At 30.0% G+C, this 20,252-nt stretch overlaps 2 protein-coding genes across 2 annotated transcripts; one reads left to right on the top strand and one right to left on the bottom strand.

Annotated features, from left to right (window-relative positions):
* The first annotated feature begins 3,429 nt into the window (after positions 1-3,429).
* LOC105621761 (UPF0396 protein CG6066) lies at positions 3,430-5,793 on the top strand. Its single transcript, XM_012203217.1, has 4 exons — positions 3,430-3,533; positions 4,327-4,420; positions 4,876-5,318; positions 5,619-5,793. Exons 1-4 carry the CDS (start codon positions 3,430-3,432, stop codon positions 5,791-5,793), a joined length of 816 nt encoding a protein of 271 aa, XP_012058607.1.
* Positions 5,794-6,115: 322 nt separating this feature from the next.
* LOC105621760 lies at positions 6,116-8,131 on the bottom strand. The gene is given in 7 exon segments (XM_012203216.1): positions 6,116-6,257; positions 6,302-6,464; positions 6,577-6,764; positions 6,834-6,996; positions 7,142-7,217; positions 7,219-7,361; positions 8,002-8,131. Coding segments are annotated over 7 exon segments (1,005 nt in total).
* Positions 8,132-20,252: the final 12,121 nt, after the last annotated feature.

Here is a 20,252-nt window from a genome sequence, read left to right as displayed (position 1 = left end):
TATAATTAATTTATGTATATACGTAGTGTNTATGTGTGTGTGTGTGTATGTGTATATATATATATATATATATATATATATATATATATATTATACATAGGATGTTTCAAAGCTTTATTGACAAGGTTCCAGAGCAGCTTCTCGAAGGGGATGTTCCTTGAGTCGCCCGCGTTTACCGTTACTTTTTTTACATATTAATTTCCCTCAATCACTTGTCGCAGGAATCGCGAGCGGTTTTCGGCACTCCGATGTTGTGGAAGCTTGCCAAGAGATTTTGAATATCTCCTATAATGTTAATTTTGTACTATGTATACATAGCGATATACATAATGGAGTGTAACGTGTTACATATGCGTATATATAGGGCGGTCTTCTGACTGGTCTCTTTAAGGACGGCTTTGATCGAAATCCGATTAACTTGATTGACGAGTAATTCAACCGGTAGAATTGCTTAAAGCGAAATTTTTGACTGTATAATTCGTTGGCCCCAATCTCTCCTTCCATATATATGCTGAAAATTAATAATTCCATTTATGAAATTGTTAATTCTGCTTATAAAATTGTATTTATAAAATCAATATGTATATATTATTCTATATAGATTTATATAATTTATTACACAAATATATTTATAAAATCAATAAGCATATTAATTTAAAAAAATTCATAATTCCATTTATTATATTATAAATTAATAATTCCATTATTTAAAAAAAATTAACATATTTTCCAAGTTATAAAAAAGTACAAGAATTACTTGATAAAAAATAGAAAGTCTTCATAAATTTAAAATATAAAAAATTCTTAAAAATATAATTATTTTTAGAAATATTATGAAATGAAAAATTTTTTTAATATGTCGTTCGAATTAATCGGAATTTTAGTCAAAGTCGCCTTGAATTTACAGTGACTTGAAATCGTTCTATTGGATGAACGAGTTTTATTTCGGGGCGCTTCGTTAAAGCCATGTCAGATTGCGTATTTATTAAGAGGAGACTGGAGATTGTAGTTCCATCAGAGTTGAACGGATTAAGATCAAAGATGTCTGATTCATAAGATTCTAGTCTCCAATTCGCATTTGCCGAATGTATAGCTGACGAATTCGATCGTTTGTCTACTACTCGTCACTGCTGCAAGTTGAAGACTACTGTAGCTATTTAATGGTAAAAACATAATATAAACATATTGACTGATGAAATAGACAATGTTAATATCGTTGTATATTTAACGGAATATATATTGGATATTTTGCCGGTCAAAGTGCTCATATTGCGCTTTTATCCTTGATTGCCTTCATGTATGTATAGTATAGGTTTTCATAGCACTACAGAATGGAAGGCTCGTTCTTTGTAGTTGAGCTTTTAATACGTGTTATCTTATCTCTTTTTTCTATGTTCAATCACCTTTCATTTTAAATGCAAAAGTTATATAACAACGCGTGGCTACAAAGGGCAGATTCAAGTTTGTTCTTTACAGCTGAACCTTTTGTATGCATATTGATATGAAGGCATATGCTAATATCCTTCCTCTTTCTATTCTAAACACATTTAATTATATATTTATTCTATTTTAACTAAAGAAGAAAATATTCTATTTAAGTGAAGAAGAAAATATAATATAGCTCCGCTACAAAGAGCATGGTGAAAAATTTTCTGAGAATTCTTTATATAATTTTTCAAAACGTTTACAAAAAATTAATAAATTTCGGAATTTTTCACAAATTCTACATAATTTTATAACCTTTTAGAAAATTTCTCGGATCTGAGTTGGAACATTTCTCAGAAAGTTTTATTTTTCTTAGAATTGTATACAGGCCAAAAATTTGTGTGAAAACTTCCTAAAAATTTTATATTGTAATCTTAAAAATCTTAAAATTTTTTTTATCATTTAATTATAATGTATATTAATTATAATGTCTATTTTATTTTAAGTAAAGAAAATATAACATAGTTCAGTTATAAAGAACTGGCGAAAAATTTTTTGATCATTTATATAATTTTTCAACATTTTTATATAAATAATTATAATTTCAGAATTTCTTATTAAATTTCTATTTCTTTCTAAATTTTATATAATTTCCGAAGAAATACAAAATCTAAAGAAGTTTAAGGTTTTTTTTAATTTTCGTAAATTCAAAATATGAAAAATTTTTTAAAATATGAAATGTGCGAATTTTTTCACCAAAGCCGACTTCCTGTTACTTCATGGCTGTCGAATTATGTTCGCTAGGATACGCAATATGTATATATGCATATATAATTAAGGTAGACGATAGAAAGAAAAGAGATAGAGAGAAAGAAAAAGAGGAGGCGAGAAAGAGAATTATATGCACCGGACCAGTAGAGATCATTAGCGAAAAAAGCGTCTCAAAGCGTAAATAATAAAGGCGTGTTCAAACTCGTTATTTGAAAATCGCAGTGTGCTGCGATATTATGCGAAATCACGTAAACGCACTGTGCCCCTCGTGTATACACACCAATTTCAATAAAAGCGGCAGCTCTTGTCTTGTAGGAAACATCATTGCACTTGTATCATTTACCTTTCTACATTCAGTCAAGTAAAGCTCGAATAAGCGAATGCCTTCAAAAAATATATCGGAATTTTTCGATATAATCATTCCTCGATTTAACAATTAAAAAAAAATTCTTTTGAAGTTATTGCATACATATTTAAATTGCAAAATTTGAAATATTTCAAAAATTTTTCATGAAATCCTTCAAGATATATAAATATATCCAGGAAATATCAAAAGTCCTGGGAAAAAAGTTATATGAACATATTTTATATATAATTATATAATTTTATATAATTTTATATATAAAACATTTTTTTCCAGAGTTTTTTAAATATACATATTCTTTTTTTTATAATATATGGCATTTCTAAAATATTTTAATGCAATATTTTTGAAAATATTTTATAAATATTCACAAAATATTTGTGAAATACTTCAAATAATTATGAACAATTTTTTTGTATCGAATGGATCGTGAATATTCAAAATGAAAAGAAAGAGGTACTACTTGTAAGACATAGTTTATAAAAAAAAGATAGAGAAAAAGTACTTAATTTCTGTTCGAAAAGGATGGACGTGGAAATTTGGGAAAAAAGAGAAAGAGAAACGGCGCGATTCTTTGCAACTTTACATCGTTACATGTGAGAGTGAACCTAACCTTCATTGTCAAGAGACGCGTCGCTAAAAGGATAGATAAAAAAGCAAAGGAGTGTCATCGGTTTCAATTTTTATCTATCAAGTATTCATACAAAAACAAAAGGAAAAACTTAAAGAAGGAGAAAAATAAATATGTGATATTTAGTTTTACTATACTTAATTCTGCGTGAAGCTGAAGGAAAAAACTTGCTGCCTTTTAACGGCAGTCTTTGTAAATAAATTAATCTTTGTAAAAGGAAAGGAAAAAACGCAAAGAGATGATGAACGAGAAGATGATGGACGCGCGAAGGCGCGAGAGAGAGCTGATCGGATTACGCGGAGTTCCTGAGGCTTGGAGTAGATCCCCGACGCAAATCGAATAGTACGTAGATACGATAGACACCTTCGTTAAACAGAACTTTCATGACATATTAGTAGCTTGATCATTGCTGTATTCACTCTCGTCAATTCTAACGACAGCATCCGCCGAGAAAGAATTAACGATCATGTTGTAATTTGTACGTTTTGAGGTTAGGATTGATTATGTTGCATTATTATTAATTCTTTACTCGTGTGAATGTCCAACCTTATAAATTCGTTAAATGAATGCTATTTATACACAATACATTTAGTATAAATTTTTTCACAATTTAAAAAAAAATGCATTTATCTCAATCTAAAAGACAGAATATAACAAATGTTATGGATATTCCATATTTCATAATTTAAAAAAATTGAATTTATCTTTATTTAAAGAATGTAGAGAATATGACAAATTTTTAATATTTATTTAATTGTGATTATTGTAGGATAATTTCAATCTTATAAATTCAAATATATGAATGTTATTTATATTCTTTATTATAATTATTGCAAATTTTTTACAATTTAAAAGAAATTGTATTTATTTTTATTAAAATAATATATAGAATATAATAAATCTTTATATATTTGTAAATCAAAGAGAACAATAAAGGATGAGATATAATATTGGAGTGTCAGAAATACATCACACAAATAATTAAGTTAAAAATCATGCGAGTAATGTAAGATTAATACATTAACTTACTAAATTGAGTTTTAAGAATTTGAATAAATTATATTAGCAGTTTATGTTGAAACAATACATCTATGTGACATAGTATTGAAGTTTCGATTTGTTATTGCATTTGCAGTAGCTCAGACGAGGAAGACCAAGATTTGAGTAAACATAAGGACAATATTTTACCAAAGGATCGCAAGAGGAAGAGACATGATGCTAAAAAAAAGGTACTGGATTAATTACAATCAAAATATTTAATCAAACAATAATATTCAATTAAATATAGTGAATGTTAAAACTTTTTAGCCAACATATAATTTTATGATAATTTTTGACAGTCTTTTTTCCAATTTATAAGTTAATAAAATTCTTGTTTGTACAAATTAAGAACACTATGGCTGCGTTCAGCAGAGAAAGCAGCTTTACAACTGTTGAAATTCTTCAATACGATTGTTTTTTTGCTTTTGATTTCTTATAGATCTAAACCAATCATATTGAAGAATTTTAGATAACTGCAAAGCTGCTTCTTTGCTGAACACAGCCAATAATTTTAAAGCTAGAGTATATTAAATACTAGATTTTTATTTATAAAAATGTTTTATCTAATACGGAAATTAAAATTAGCAGTAACTAGTATATGGAGAAATATTAATAATAATATTAAAGATTTTGTCATGTTTAGAAGAGCAAGAAACTGAAGAAGGAGAAGAAGGCAAGGAAAGAGAAAAAGAGAGAAAAGAAGGCAAAGAGAGAAGCAAGGAGAGAGAAAAGGAAGAAAAAGAAAGTGAAGAAAGAAACGGACAGTAGTAGCTCTGACGATAGTGATAGCAGCAACAGCAATGATGAGGTCTGGGTAGAAAAAACTACCGTTCTTGATAAGTCAAAGCCAAAGAAAGGCTCGAGTTCGGATGATAGTGGAGATGATGGTATGGTTGGACCCGCCCCGAAACCGCACGTAACTCTGTCAGCGAAGGATTTCGGTAAGGCCCTGCTACCAGGCGAGGGTGCAGCAATGGCAGCTTACGTCGCTGAAGGAAAACGTATACCCAGGAGAGGTGAGATCGGACTAACATCAGAGGAGATTGCGGCGTATGAGTCTGTCGGTTATGTCATGAGTGGCAGCAGGTAATGAATATCAAATATATAGAAAATTTTAATTTCTTTGATTTCTGCTTTGTAGAATGATAATAGATTTTCAACATCAAATTGAAAGTAATTATTGATTATTCAAATATTTAAAATTATGTTCGACTCACTCATTTCAATCTCGTTACTTAATAGAAGTTTTCGATACCAAATAGAAATTTTAAATATCAAATAAAATATAAAACAAGATATTTTTGCTTGTTAAACAGAACTATGTTAAACATCTTTTATCTTCATAATAATAATCTTGATTTGAATCTTTTTCTATTTTTTCTAAAGGCATCGTCGCATGGAAGCGGTTCGTATCCGAAAGGAAAATCAAATCTATTCTGCCGACGAGAAGCGTGCCTTGGCAATGTTCAGCAAAGAAGAACGGCAGAAGAGAGAAAATCTTATATTGGGACAGTTTAGAGAGATGATTAATCATAAGAAAATGGCACAGGAAAAGAATTGAAGATTTCATCATGATCTATAAAACATTGATATAGATTCTTGTGTATATACATATTGTATAATTCTAAGCTTTTGTAAATTATAGGAAGATAATGTATATAAAAATATCAGTCTATGTACATATTTAAATAATTATCTGTTTTCTCAATTTTTCATGGAATAGTTTTGTGAACGGCAATCGAAAAATAATATCTAACAATATTGCATCAAAATAAAACTTTATTAGTGCAACAATAAAGTATCTCAAATGATGAATATATATATATATATATAACATACATACATACGTGTATGTGTGTGTATGTGTGTGTGTGTGTTAAAAATCAGTGCAATAATGAAAATATTCTAATTCCTCTTTTATATTCCATTATCGTTCTTCTTTTATTTTTTCTTTTTTTCTTCTCTTCGTTTCCACTCCTCCCAACCTCCTTCAAAATTAAATACCCTGCAAAACAATATAGAGCTCTATTATAAATTTCTACTAGTGATTCTGAAAGATATTGTCATACTGTTTGTATCCCAATTCCTGCATCTGTTTTTGAACACGTTCGGATCTCTTGCCAGAGTGACAACTAAATATGATCTTTGTGTCTTCAGTTGGCTTGGATTTATTGTATTTTTCCTCAAAAGCCTCCTCCGAAAGTTCTTTGAATTCTTTAACAACATCACTCGCTGTAACAAATGTATATTATGTATTATTTATACGATAATTATACCACATTATGACATTTGAGAAATTAATAGTAAAGTTTCAACATTTAGAAATACAACAAAAGATTCTTACATCTTATATTAATACTTTCTGGTATTTTGCCAGTTTCAGCTAACTCTTCAGGTTCTCTAACATCGATGATCAGAACATCAGATTTCTTTTGATTTTTCAATAACTGATCATATTTGATTATGAAAGTTTGTCTTTTCGAGTTTTGTTTATCATGCCACGCTTTGAAACCTTCCCTATATAAATATACCCTGCAAAACAATACAAAACTCCATTATAATAAATCCCTACTAAAATAATTCTAAAAGATATTGTCATACTGTGTGTATCCTTTTTCATTCATCTTTTTTACCACATTCTCAGCTCTTTTACCAGAGTAGCAACTAAATATCATTTTTGTGTGTTGATCTGGTTTAGATATCCCATATTTTTTTCGGAAATTTTTGTCTTCAAGGTTTATGAGTTCATTAACGACATCATCCTCTGAAATAAATGTATAATTACTTACTGTTATAGATTATTCTTATGTTATATATTATTCTTCTAATTATACAACATCATTACTGTGAAGTTGGAGAAATGAACAGTAAACTTTCCAAAATTTATACATACAATGAAAGATTTGTACCTTTTATATTAATGATTTTTGGTGTTTGGCTATAAGATTCAATTTCTTCAGATTCTCTAACATCAAAGAGCAAAAAAATCTGGTTTCTCCTTCTCTAATTCTCGCAGTAAGTCTTCATAATAAATTATAAATTCTTCTTTTATTGCCATTCCGTTTTTGCACAGAACTTCAATATTCTTTTCCTGATATGGTATACTTGAAGAATATAAAATCCTTGTCGCTGAAAAGAAAGTCATAGGTTACAAACACACTGACGAGATATATTTCCAATATTTAACATAAAAATTTTCTATTTCATTAATGAATTTCAGCAATCACTTTCAATAAAATAATAAATAAAACACAAAAGGAAAAAGAATTCTGAAAAAAGATTCTGTATTAATAATATTGAAAAAATAATGGCTTTGGTCAAATCGCTGGAATATTTTAAAGTTTTGGGAATATTCTAATCAAATTAAGTTTTATCAAGCAAAATTAAAAAATGACCAATTTTTGTTAGTAGTTTGTATAGCACATTTAAAAATTGCTACTTTTAATCCAATAAAATTGAAAAATATTTTTATTTACTATTTATTTATTATTGAACTATTTTTTTAATAACTATGTCTTAATACTTTTATGCATAGATAATGAGATGAATGAATTGATGTAAAGAAAATATATAGTTTCTTTTTTAATTTACACAATTGAAAATTACACATTTTTTTAAAAAACATTTCACCAGGGAGTCTACAAAATATTACACTTCCAATCGATTTGACCATTTTTTCCATTAGTTTGGAGTCCTTTATACAAATTATTATTGTGATTTTTCTAAATCTCTCACTTTTATCACAAAAATAAAAAAGTTATATGCGTACGATTGTCTGTACTCGGACGATTAAACGTATTTTCCAAAAATTGTCGACAACTCGTCAATACGTGTCGATTTCTGAGAGAACAACTCGATAATATGAAAGCTTGACACAGCTGTCGAGAAAATCTATACATAATGAGTGTCAACTTTTGTTGTTAAGCGATTTCTGTCACGTGATAAACATGATATCGTAAGCGTGTTCAGAGAGATATTAGACGACGTTATTAGCGCTATTTGTGTTATTCTCTTTGTTTACATAAAACATGGATAGAATAATATAAATAGTACTACACATCTCCCCGAACGCACTTTGTGATATATGTAAATTGTCTATTTAGTCTATAGATTCGTTCACGTCGCATGTTCCAATATACTCTTATCACAGTTCTTATCACATGCTTCAATACTCTTATCACAGTTCCTATTCACTCCAATGCACTCATTAAAGTGAGTAGGAACTATATATAGCAGGAGCATGTTGGAGCTAGAGGCCTAAGTTTGTTGCGTCATGCTCCTGCCATAATTCCTACTCACTCTAATGAGGGCATTAGACAAAGAGCTGACAGGAGCATATTGGAGCATGCGATGCGAACAAACCTCTAAGGTTTGTTCGCGTCGTATGTTCTAACATGGTGTATTCTTTTGGATCATCCAATTAGTATTTTAGATCTGGGAAAATGTCAATAGCAACGATCGCTCAATTGTTGAGTCCGCTGAACGCAGCCAATTTATATTATCTTTTGCTGGAAAGCTCCCATAATAGTTGTGTTCCAAAATTCATTGCGCTAAAAATCTACAGTCTACGTTGCGTGTATTATATATTTTCTTCACTGATAATGAATTTTGGAACACAATCAATATGTGTGTCAAAAGAAACAACGAAAATAAAGTATCCCGACAAGTGTCCCGCATTAAAAACGATGCGTTTTATGGTTTTATCTAGACATTTTAGAGCCAATAAAGATCTATTCAGACAGATTTAACGTTGGAAACGCCGTTATATAAAATTTTAAAAAATTATGATCAATATTCATAATCCGCTCTCATTTCAAGGCGTCTAAAGCGGCATCTACAATGTGATTTAAGGCGTAAAAGGCGGGCTTAGGCCCGTATTCAGAACGCGCTTACAACGATAATAGCGCGTTAACATGCTATAATTTACGTTATCCATAGTAGAATTTTAGGCCAGTATTCATAGTCTTATTTCAAAATCCTTTTATGAGATCAATCATAGATTATTTTTCTCATATTTAATTGCTTAATATGATTGCTCGATTTCTACGCTTACTCCTTAATCCATTACTGCCCATTGTAAACCATGTATTAAGTAATATCTTAAGACGCTAATGCGCCTTAAGCCTTCTGATTGATTCGTGACTTCTTAAGATGATCTTGAATATAAGATTTGACTATGAATACCGGCCTTAGAGATAAAAGCATGCTTTATCGATAAAAGCGCGTTTTGAATACGGATCATAATGTTGGAGTGTCAGAAATATATCACATAGGAATAATCAAATTAAAAAAAAATCACGCGAGTAATGTAAAGGCCGCAGCACACACTTTTATATGACGCATGACGCATAAAACCGGTTCTACATTAGTTGCAAGCTGATCGCAAGTTTGTTGCGACAACTAATCTGAAGCTTGCATTTTGAAATCAACGCTTCATATTTGCTGTCGCAACAAATTTGCGACAATTCAACTAAATCAGCTTGCAACTAATACAAAATCGGCTTAACGTATAGCGGATAACGTAACGAGTGCCAACGCATGGCGTTTGTGCTCAAAGTTTGTGCATGAAGTTTTATCTTAATCTAAAAAAGAAGAAAAAAATTGTTCTGATTACCGAGTACGTGAAATTACGCCAAGAGGTTAAGATATGAATAAAAAGTTAAAATATATCTAGAAGTAGATATTTAAAAAAATATTTTCTATTAAATATATTTTTATCTCATAATTTTAGTTAACAATAACAAAATCAAAATTTTTATGCAATATTGGAAGCTATGTATCTAGTTTTTACATAGCTGTAGAAATAAAATTAAAAATAAGTAAACAATCATTTTTATTTATCATATTGATAATGTGTGTCAAAATAATATGAATTATGATCCATATTATATATTTTCAATTCCAATCAATACAAGAAACAATTTTAAGAGGATGCTGGAGCGAAGGCTGAAGGTCAATCAAGGTCGATATTACAGGTTTTCATTTCCAATATATAAAATGCTTACGCCCTCTGAGCTTAATTTTAATATAATCATGCAGAAAATTCGATCGATTAATTATCGATATTTTTATTCCGTTTCCTACATTACTATCTTAGCAGGGAACGAAAATAAAATGTATTAGAGTTGGTTTCACAAATGTAAAATTCATTTTATTTTGGAAAATTGTCCAATTTTAGAATTCAGAAAAAAATAAACCGGAATTGAAGTTAATCTTATATTTGTAGAATCGGGCCTTAGAAATACATTATATACACAATTGTATTATATACACATGCAATGTAGGCCGCGTTCCAATATATATACCACCAGTACTAAAAATTTGTAATATACATAAAGTACAGATTTTTAACTAATAGTTACGCGTACGCACGCATGCACCCACGCACACACGCACGCACGCTGCACGCACGCACGCATACACACACACATGCACGCATTATAACAGATAAAAGTTACTCATGTTGAAATAATCATGTAGATATTATCTATTTATACGCAATATTAGAATTTTATGTACATACATTGTATAATGTATGTATTCATATCGCACAATTATAATATTTATCTTTCTAACATTATTATAACATATATAAAGAAACATTATTAGTAAATATAAATTATAATTTTATTTTATATGTATTATAATGTATATATACACAATAACCTAAAATATAATTTTAATATTGCATATATCATTAATTCATTAATATGTTTGTAATAGAATAATATTTAATATTTCATTGTGTGTGTACATTATAATACACATAAAATGTAATTGTAATTCGTATTCATGAATGTAACATGTAACATGTATTAGCTATATATAGATATATTATATATAATATACATAACTACTCCATCTTTTGCTACATTTAATAAAAAGATGTAAAAGTTACTCATGTTAAAATATATAGATATTAGTGGTGTGTGTACTTAAATATAATACATATATAGGCAATATTATATAATATTATACTATACATGTATAGTATAATATATTATACTATACATGTATAGTATAATGTGTGAATATACACGTTATAAATAGAAGTTATTAATGCTAAGTTATTTATGTATTTCCTGTTGTTTAAATTTGCAATATTAAAATTGTATGTATATACATATATAATATAATATATATATATGTACACATAAAATTTAATTGCAATGTTTTGTATAAATAAACATAGGAAATATCTGCATGAATACCTCAGTATAAATTACTTCTAGCTCTAATTTGTGTAGATATTCACACATCATAATACATACACATGCAATAGTCTAATATTGAAAAAAACAATTATTGTATAGCAGTCTTTAAATCTAAATATAAAATATAAAATATACGTATAACTAACATAAATCAAGGCTAATGAGACAATATATAGATATAACGAAAAACTGACATATCCAAAAAGATTGTGTTACTCACAAATTGCCAAAGATGAAGTAATGTAAAATTTTAGTAGATAGATTTGTATAAATGTAATTTTGTGATCAATTATATATCAAACCTTCTTAGCACGCTCTCTATCTACTAAAATTTTACATTACTTCTCTGGCAATTTGCGAGTGACAATCTTTTTGTATTTGTGAGCTTTTCGTAATATATCTGTATTGCTGAAGAGGACTTTAAAGTGAATTGAAGTGTACAAAGTAAAGAAGATAACATTTATTAGAGAATTCATAATTTGATTATTTTTTGTAAGATGTCTAATCATCTGCGTTTGACTCTTATTAGCTTTGATTTATGTTAGTTGTATATATATATTCTGATATTGAAAATATAAAAGCATAGATCATTAATATCCGTATATTTGACCATAAAAAACATATCTCTTTTTATTAAAACATAGAAAAAAAAGGATATCAGTATATTAGGTATGGGAAAAATTCTCATTAGATGTAACGGGAAAAACGCCACGAACTTTTTCCCACACCTAAAATCTTTTTGTTACATGTATCAAAAAGAGATGAAGTAGCTCCACACGTATGTGAATATGAATTAGAAATATATTTTATGTTTTGTAATGTGTATACATCATAATGCACATAAAATATAATTCTAATATTCACTATTGTATCAACATCATATCATGAAAAGTTAAGTAATTTCTGTCTCTTCTTGTATTACAGCCTTCTATAATAAGCCATTAGTCATAAATTAGTCAGAAGCTAAAAATTGACCAATCACAGTCAATTTTTAGCGTCTGACTTCTAATTTATGATTTATGGCTTATTATTGTAAAAGGTAATTATCGTAAATGCCTTTTTTACGTTTTGTTGTTTCAATTTTTGTTTCCTAGAAGTTATGCTTTCGTTACGCTTCTAGTGGTCTCCAAATCTATTCGACTTACGCTCCGATTTTTATTTTCATCAGGGAACGAGCACACTTGTAGCATTTATATTTGGCTACATTAGTGCAGACAGTGTATAAGCGTTTCTATTACTAGTGATAGGCGAACTCATTCGGTGAAACGTGTTTCCATGGCTGCAATGTAGTGTAAGTTTTATGCACGAAGTGAAATTTTGTTACATCGCCTCAAAGAATCAGTATGATATTTAAAATTTAAAAATGAAAGTTGATGCGGAATAGAATTCTAGCGCAATAATAGGTTTGTTTACATTGATTGCAATTTATACATTCAGCATTTTGCTTTCTCTTTCTTCAACGAACTGAATATATATTTATCGTCTTAAGTGCAAATATTTTCGAGGATTTCAAACTATGCGAAAAAATATAATTGGTCATTTATAGCGCGCTTGCTATAAAGATATTCCTTCGTATATATTTCAATTTATCTCGTCGCAGGTATATAAAATATTTAAAAATCACAAGATTTCATATAAGAGATAAATATTTATCATATTTTATTTTATCATACGCTGACAAGAATAATTGAAAAAATAACATATTTAATCTTAATCCGTCTTTACAATAGATACGACACATTTGCGTTATAATTATGGGGCAGTAAATAAAAACTGAAGTTATTAGAAATTAGCAAATAATACTAAACATACAGTTATATCTTATCTTCGATTTGTTTGGCCAGTTGGAACAAACTCTTTGTGGATAATACCTTTGCTATCAAAGAATGTGATAAGCATTGTCTTGATTTTTGATGGAACCTTTTGTACTTTTTTGCTTGTGGTGAATTGTTTGACTTCCATTCCTTTGACGCTTAGTTTCTGGATCATATTGAAAGCACCATGTTTCGTCACCCGTAACAATTGATTTTAGGAAGTTTGGATTATTTTCTGCGGCTGTAACGAGTGATGCATTGCGATCGTTTGCAACAAAATCACTCTACTTTTTCGATCATTTCGGGTGTTCGAATCAAAATTGGCCGTCCTGATTTTTTGTCATCTTCAAGGGTCTCTCTGCCTTCCAAAAAACGCTTATGCCACTCAAAAACAGCTGTATGACCTAGACATTGACTGCCGTAAACTTGTTGCATCAATCGGAATGTTTCTGATGCACTTTTACCAAGTTTTGCATTAAATTTAATCACTGCTCTTTGTTCCATATTAAAATTTCTACCTCGACCAAAATCTTGTTTAACATGAACTGTCATATCTTCATTATATGTCAACCAAAATGAATGAAACTTTGACAGATAATAGGGATGTTCAACCTTTAAAATGCATGTTTGAACGCACAGATGTTGCCATTGGTTGCTGAGATGTGGTTCGTGTCCGGGAACATATTTGTCGCACTGTGTACATATATGTATAATATATACGCATATTTATACATGTTCTCTTGTTAGAATTAATACACTATCAAATTTGAAGAAAGGAAGAATGAAATAAGAAAGAAAATCATATAAAGAAGATAACACAATCACTAAAAATGATGGAGGAGGCTTTAAATATCAGTAGAGAAACGATTCGAACCATATTACATGAAGATTTGGGTAAAACGAAGGTTTGTGCGAAGTTTGTTCCACACACATTAAGAAGTGATCAAAAATCAATGAGAATCAATCATTCCAGAGACATCGTTGCAGCTGCAGAAAATAATCTAAACTTCCTAAAATCAATTGTTACGGGTGATGAAACATGCTTTCAATATGATCCAGAAACTAAGCATCAAAGTGCGGAATAGAAGTCAAAAAATTCACCACAAGCAAAAAAGTACGAAAAGTTCCATCAAAAATCAAGACAATGCTCATCACATTCTTTGATAGCAAAGGTATTATCCACAAAGAGTTTGTTCCAACTGGTCAAACAATTACTGGTGCATATTATCTCAAAGTTTTAAAGCGATTGATGGGCAGAATTCGTCGTATTCGCTCCGAATATCGTGATCCAGAAGATTGGATCTTTGTTGCATGATAATGCACCGAGTCACACTTCATTGATCGTCAATTTTTGGCTCGAAATCGTGTCTCTGTGTTAAACCATTCATCGTATTCACTTGATTTGGTGCCCTGCGACTTCTCATTATTCCCAAAATTGAAATTGAAATTGAAAGGACGCTTTTTTGATGACATTCCGACCATCCAATCAGCTTCTACACAGGCACTAGAGGCAATTCCGCAAACTGAGCTAGAATGAACATGCATTTGAATTACTATTGAATCGCTAAGTGTATTGAAGCCAGAGGAGAATATTTTGAATAATAAAACCAAAAAATATGCATAGTTGTTGTTTCAATTGATTTTTAGGCCCTGTCGGGAACATATTTGTCGCACTGTGTATATATAGAAGTAGGATCTGAAATCGTAAGAAATTGACCAATTCTAGTCAAGTATTCTTCCTATATTTGCCTGTGACTGGGTCAGTTTCCCTCGATTTAAGACCCCACGATCATCTATTTGTTCTCGTCGCATGTTCCAACACGTTCCAATATGTTCCTACCAAAGCTATTACTCACTCCAACGCGCTTGATAGAGTGAATAGGAATGTGTGTGAAGTTAGCCCCCCTTTTTTTAAAAATTAAAATTTTGATTATTGTTCCAGGTTGTTCTGATTTGTTCTATACTGTTCCAAAGCGATACTATCTTATTCCAAATCGTTCCAATAAAATGGAAAAAAATAAAATGAAAAAAAAATGGAATTTCTTTTACTATCCCCCCCCCTCCTTTTTTGAAAAATCAAACAATTTCTTCTCGCTACAGATTATTCTAGTTGTTTCAAATTTTATTTCAAAAGGACAATTCCGTAAGTCGAACGGAAAATGAGAAAAATAAAAAAAACATTTTTCAACAAACGAACACTCCGATCAAGAGAAAAGGTAAATTCTCCTTATTTCAACGCAAAATTTTTAGTTGTTCCAGTTTTATGAAAGCTATTTCTAATTCTGCAGTGTGAATCTAGCACCGCTACTGATTGTTCCAAAAATTGAAAAAAAACTGATCTCATTAATTACAACAACAAGAGTACACTTTCTTTTTTCATCTTTTTGCATGCACCACTAAGAATAAATGTGCGCTTCCTTTCGTGTTCCAATCAAGAATTTTTTGTTCTGAATTGTCCTGCGAAACATAGTTTTGCATTATGAATTATTGCTATTGGTTCTCTTAAAAATCGAAAAAAATCGATTTTTTACATCCATCATCAAGAGTAAACGTCCTTTCATGTTCTATTCGAGAATTTTTTGTTCTGAGTTGTTCTAATCTTGCAAAACATAGTTCTGCATTATGAATCATACATCGCTACTGGTTCTCCCAAAAATTGAAAAAAATCCATCTTTCTGCATGCACCATCAAGAGTAAATGTGCGCTTCCTTTCGTGTTCTATTCGAGAACTTTTTATTCTGAGCTGTTCTAAGCCTACGATATACTGTTCTATGATATACTAAGTATGAATCTTCTATCGCTATCGATTTTTTGAAAATTCAAAAAATGCGGTTTTTCTTTTAATACACTGATAGCTTAGTAAAATCATCCGTTGTACAATAAGCCTTTCTTATCAATTATTTTATCACCCTCTCTCTCATTTATCAGTGTTTTGTAAGTATTGGATGAATACAAAATAAAGTGTTAATTTAAAAAGTAGAATGCTTTGTATATATTTAAACGAGGGGTCTTTGTAATTACGCTATTGAGAAACGATAATCTATACAGTCTGAGCTGTATGGATATTTGAATAATTCAGTTTGAATTATACGTACATAACAGATTCTGCAAATTGCACGCCGAAATAAATTTAGAACTTTAAAATGCATTCATAAGAACTAATTTAATAACATCAAAGATTACATTTACAAACATTAACATTAAATTGTCATTTAATAATAATATTGTTGCTACTAGTAGTCTTAAGAATGGAGTCTTAAGAATGGGAGATGTAAACATTTTCCATTTACTTACAAAGCTAACATAATGCGAAATATCTAAACGCAAAAAACATGTTGGCATTTTATCGGATTTATTTAAAATTGATAACAAACATATTGATAAATATTCCTTTAGATCATTGTTACCAAATGCTCCCACAATAGCATCCATTCATGCTCTATCAAAGTCACAAACTATCTGTTGTGTATGTGAACATTTTGTGCTACCAACGTATTTCTAATATCGATTCGACGTATTTCTAATAACCAATAAAGAATCGCATTTGTGTGCTGTGTAGCGACAAGAAGTTCTCGATTGAAACACGAAAGAAAGGATTACTCTTAATTGTGAGCGCCAATTGTGGGAGCTTCTGTCCGGAGTGCACACAGTGCAGGAATAAAGAACGGACTTGTTCCGATTTGTCAAATTATCTACAGATTATCTAGTGTAATATCCGCCACGCGCGATTTGTGAACAACTGAAAGACAAAGCACGTAAGATCTCATAAATTTTTTTGTTTCTTGGAAGCGAAGATATTATATCTCGGTGACTATTATAGAGCATAATATATCATATATTAGATATGGGAAAAAGTTCGTGTTTTTCCCGTTAGATGGCATTAAAAAAACGCCACGAACTTTTTCCCACATTTAATATTATCATTGAAAATAGTATTTTAAAAATTAAAATTGCCAAATGGAGAATTCTCAAGTCATATACTTGTATCAAATTGTATGCGAAACACTGCAAAAATGCCAATTTTTCAAATTCATTTTTGAACGCTGCACAGCACACAAATGCGATTCTTTATTGGCTATTAGAAATTGGTAGTTTGCACAAAACAAATTTTCCACATACATAACAGATTGTTTGATAGAGCATTAATGGGTGCTATTGTGGAAGCATTTGGTAACAATAGTTTAAAGGAATATGTTTGTTATCAATTTCAAATAAGTCCGATAAAATGCCAACATATTTTTTGCGTTTTAGATATTTCGCATTATGTTAGCTTTGTAAGTAGATGGAAAATGTTTACATCTGTCCATCCTAAAGTTAAGATATTTTACTTAATGATAATGTGTTTATTAACAAAAACAACAGATTCCACTTACAACAAATCGTGCATGCTGCGATTATTCTCTGTTTCAGAAATGAAAATGTTGGAAAAGACAGAAATCAGTATGATTCCTTAGCTGAAATATCTAAAATTTTATTATGTAATAAAATCAAAGGATCTGATACAGATGAAATTGCCGATCGAGGAACTGAGATCGGTCGCGATGTAGACGAATCGAATTTATTATTATTGACAAATATTAATCAAGGAGATACAAATAGCGAAACTTTATTCAGATAGTGTGACATGTTCGACATTAGACACAAAACTAATTCTGACTAAATTTGTATATCATAAATGGTATATGTTAAGATTTTAAAGATATTGCTTATTTTTCAACGCACATTTTCTTACATAACTAGCTACTGCGACAAGTACTACCGCAGTCCCAGTAGTATGAGGAAAACATTCGAATGAAACTCGAAAGATCCATATCCAGTCTGAATTTATATTTCTCGAAACAAATCATACAGATTAAGATGCTTATTTCTCTAATATGACTACTAGTAGCAACAATATTATTAAATGACAATTTAATGTTAATGTTTATAAATGTAATCTTTGATGTTATTAAATTAGTTCTGTTTATGAATGCATTTTAAAGCATTCTAAATTTATTTCGGCGTGCAGTTTGCAGAATCTGTTACGTACATATAATGCAAACCGAATTATTCAAGTATTCGGATACAACTCAAATAGATTATCATTTCTCAATAGCGCAATTACGAGTACATATAGTTACAAAGATCCCCCCGTTTAAATATATACAAAACATTCTACTTTTTAAATTAACATTTTATTTTGTATTCATCCAATACTTACAAAACACTGATAAATGAGAGAGAGGGTGATAAAATAATTGATAAGAAAGGCTTATTGTACAACGGATGATTTTACTAAGCTATCAGTGTATTAAAAGAAAAACCGCATTTTTTTGAATTTTCAAAAGATCGATAGAAGATTCATACCGCAGAATTATGTTTCGTAAATTTAGAACAACTTAAACAGAAAGTTCTAGAATAAAACATAAAAAAAAATATATTTTTATTCTCGATGTAGCAGTTAAAAAAACAATTTTTTTCGATTTTTGAAAGAACCGATAGCGATAGTAGATTCATACTCGAGAACAGTGTAGGCTTAGAACAGTTCAGAACAAAAAATTCTCGAGAGGAAGTGCACTTTTGATGCACAAAAATCATTTTTTTTTTATTTTTGAAGAACCAACGATGTATGATTCATAATGCAGAACTATGTTTCGCAGAACTAAAACAATTCAGAACAAAATTTCTCGATTGTAACATTGAAAGAAAGTGTACGTTTACTCTTGTTGCTATAGTTAATGGGATCAGTTTTTCAATTTTTGGAAGAACCAATAACGATGCTAGATTCACACTGCAGAATTATCTTTCATCGAACTAGAACAATTAAAAAATTTTGCGTTGGAATAAGGAGATATCTTGATTCTTATTCGGAGCGTTCATTTTGTTGAAAAACATTTTTTTTATTTTTCTCGATTTCCGTTCGACTTACGGAATTGTCCTTTTGAAACAATATTCGGAATAACTAGAATAATCTATGGCGATGATGAATTGTCCTTTTGAAACAATGTTTGGAATAACTAGAACAATCTGTGGCAATGATGAATTGTTCAATTATTAAAAAAAGGGATGTCGGATAAGAAAATATTTTTTTGTTTTCTGCTATTTCCATTTGTTATACGAAATTGTCCTTTTGGAACAATGTTTAGGAATAATTACAACATCTGTAGCAAGAAGAAATTGTTTGATTTTTCAAAAAAGGGGGAGCTAGCAAAAGAAATCGTTTTTTCCATTTTATTGGAGAACGCTTTGGAACAATATAGAACAAACTCAAAACAACCTGGAATAATTATCAAAATTTTAATTTTCAAAAAAAGGGGGCTAATTTTACACATTGAGTAGGAGCTATATAGTAGGAGCATGTTGGAGCATACTGGAGCTTGCGACGCGAATAAACCTTATGATTTCTGTGATAAACGATCCTAAAGTCTATTCAAAAGATAGATTAGGTTAGGTTCTATATAGTTTGTTTCTATTAGTAATTATTAGTTGATTTAGCAGATCAGTAGCAATCACAATAAATCAATTTTGTTATCACATATTTATCGATTACTTGTTAAAGATATTAATGACTTGTTAAATTAATAATCCTTTCCCTTATTGTCAGTGTAGAACGAATTAAACTAAGTCGAAAAGTCTTTTATTATTTTGCAATTTTCGTAATACATTAGGAGATGTTAATTTCTAAAGATCACCAATTAAGTACATATCCGTGCGGATTACCATCAAGATTACCATCAAGATTACGCCTATCAATTGCAGTCGATTATCGCGCGAGGATTATTTGGTAGGCGCGCGCTAAGCGTCACAACTTAAGCAGAGCGCCTACCAAGCAGTCACTCCCCGCGCAACAAGCGATCGCGATGCGCGTATACTTGGTGATAATCCACGCGGATACGTGCTCATTAAGTGATACTTAGAAATTAATATCTCCTAAAGTATTGCAAAAATTGCCCAATAAATTTTTCGACTCACAAGGAAAGTTTCACAACTGTCCGGAACCAATTTGATTCTCC

This window comes from Atta cephalotes, assembly GCF_000143395.1.
Source record: "Atta cephalotes unplaced genomic scaffold scaffold00037, whole genome shotgun sequence".
Lineage (NCBI taxonomy): Eukaryota > Metazoa > Arthropoda > Insecta > Hymenoptera > Formicidae > Atta > Atta cephalotes.
Note: the sequence above shows the minus strand (reverse complement) of the source record. Positions and strands in the feature narration are given on the sequence as shown.

What these genes read in the sequence shown, in the direction of transcription:
- LOC105621761 (XM_012203217.1), top strand. Translation starts at nt 3,430, where the DNA reads ATGATGAACGAGAAGATGATGGACGCGCGAAGGCGCGAGAGAGAGCTG. An exon ending in TCCCCGACGCAAATCGAATA is followed by an intron (nt 3,534 to 4,326) that starts GTACGTAGATAC and finishes TTGCATTTGCAG; the next exon opens with TAGCTCAGACGAGGAAGACC. An exon ending in GACATGATGCTAAAAAAAAG is followed by an intron (nt 4,421 to 4,875) that starts GTACTGGATTAA and finishes TGTCATGTTTAG; the next exon opens with AAGAGCAAGAAACTGAAGAA.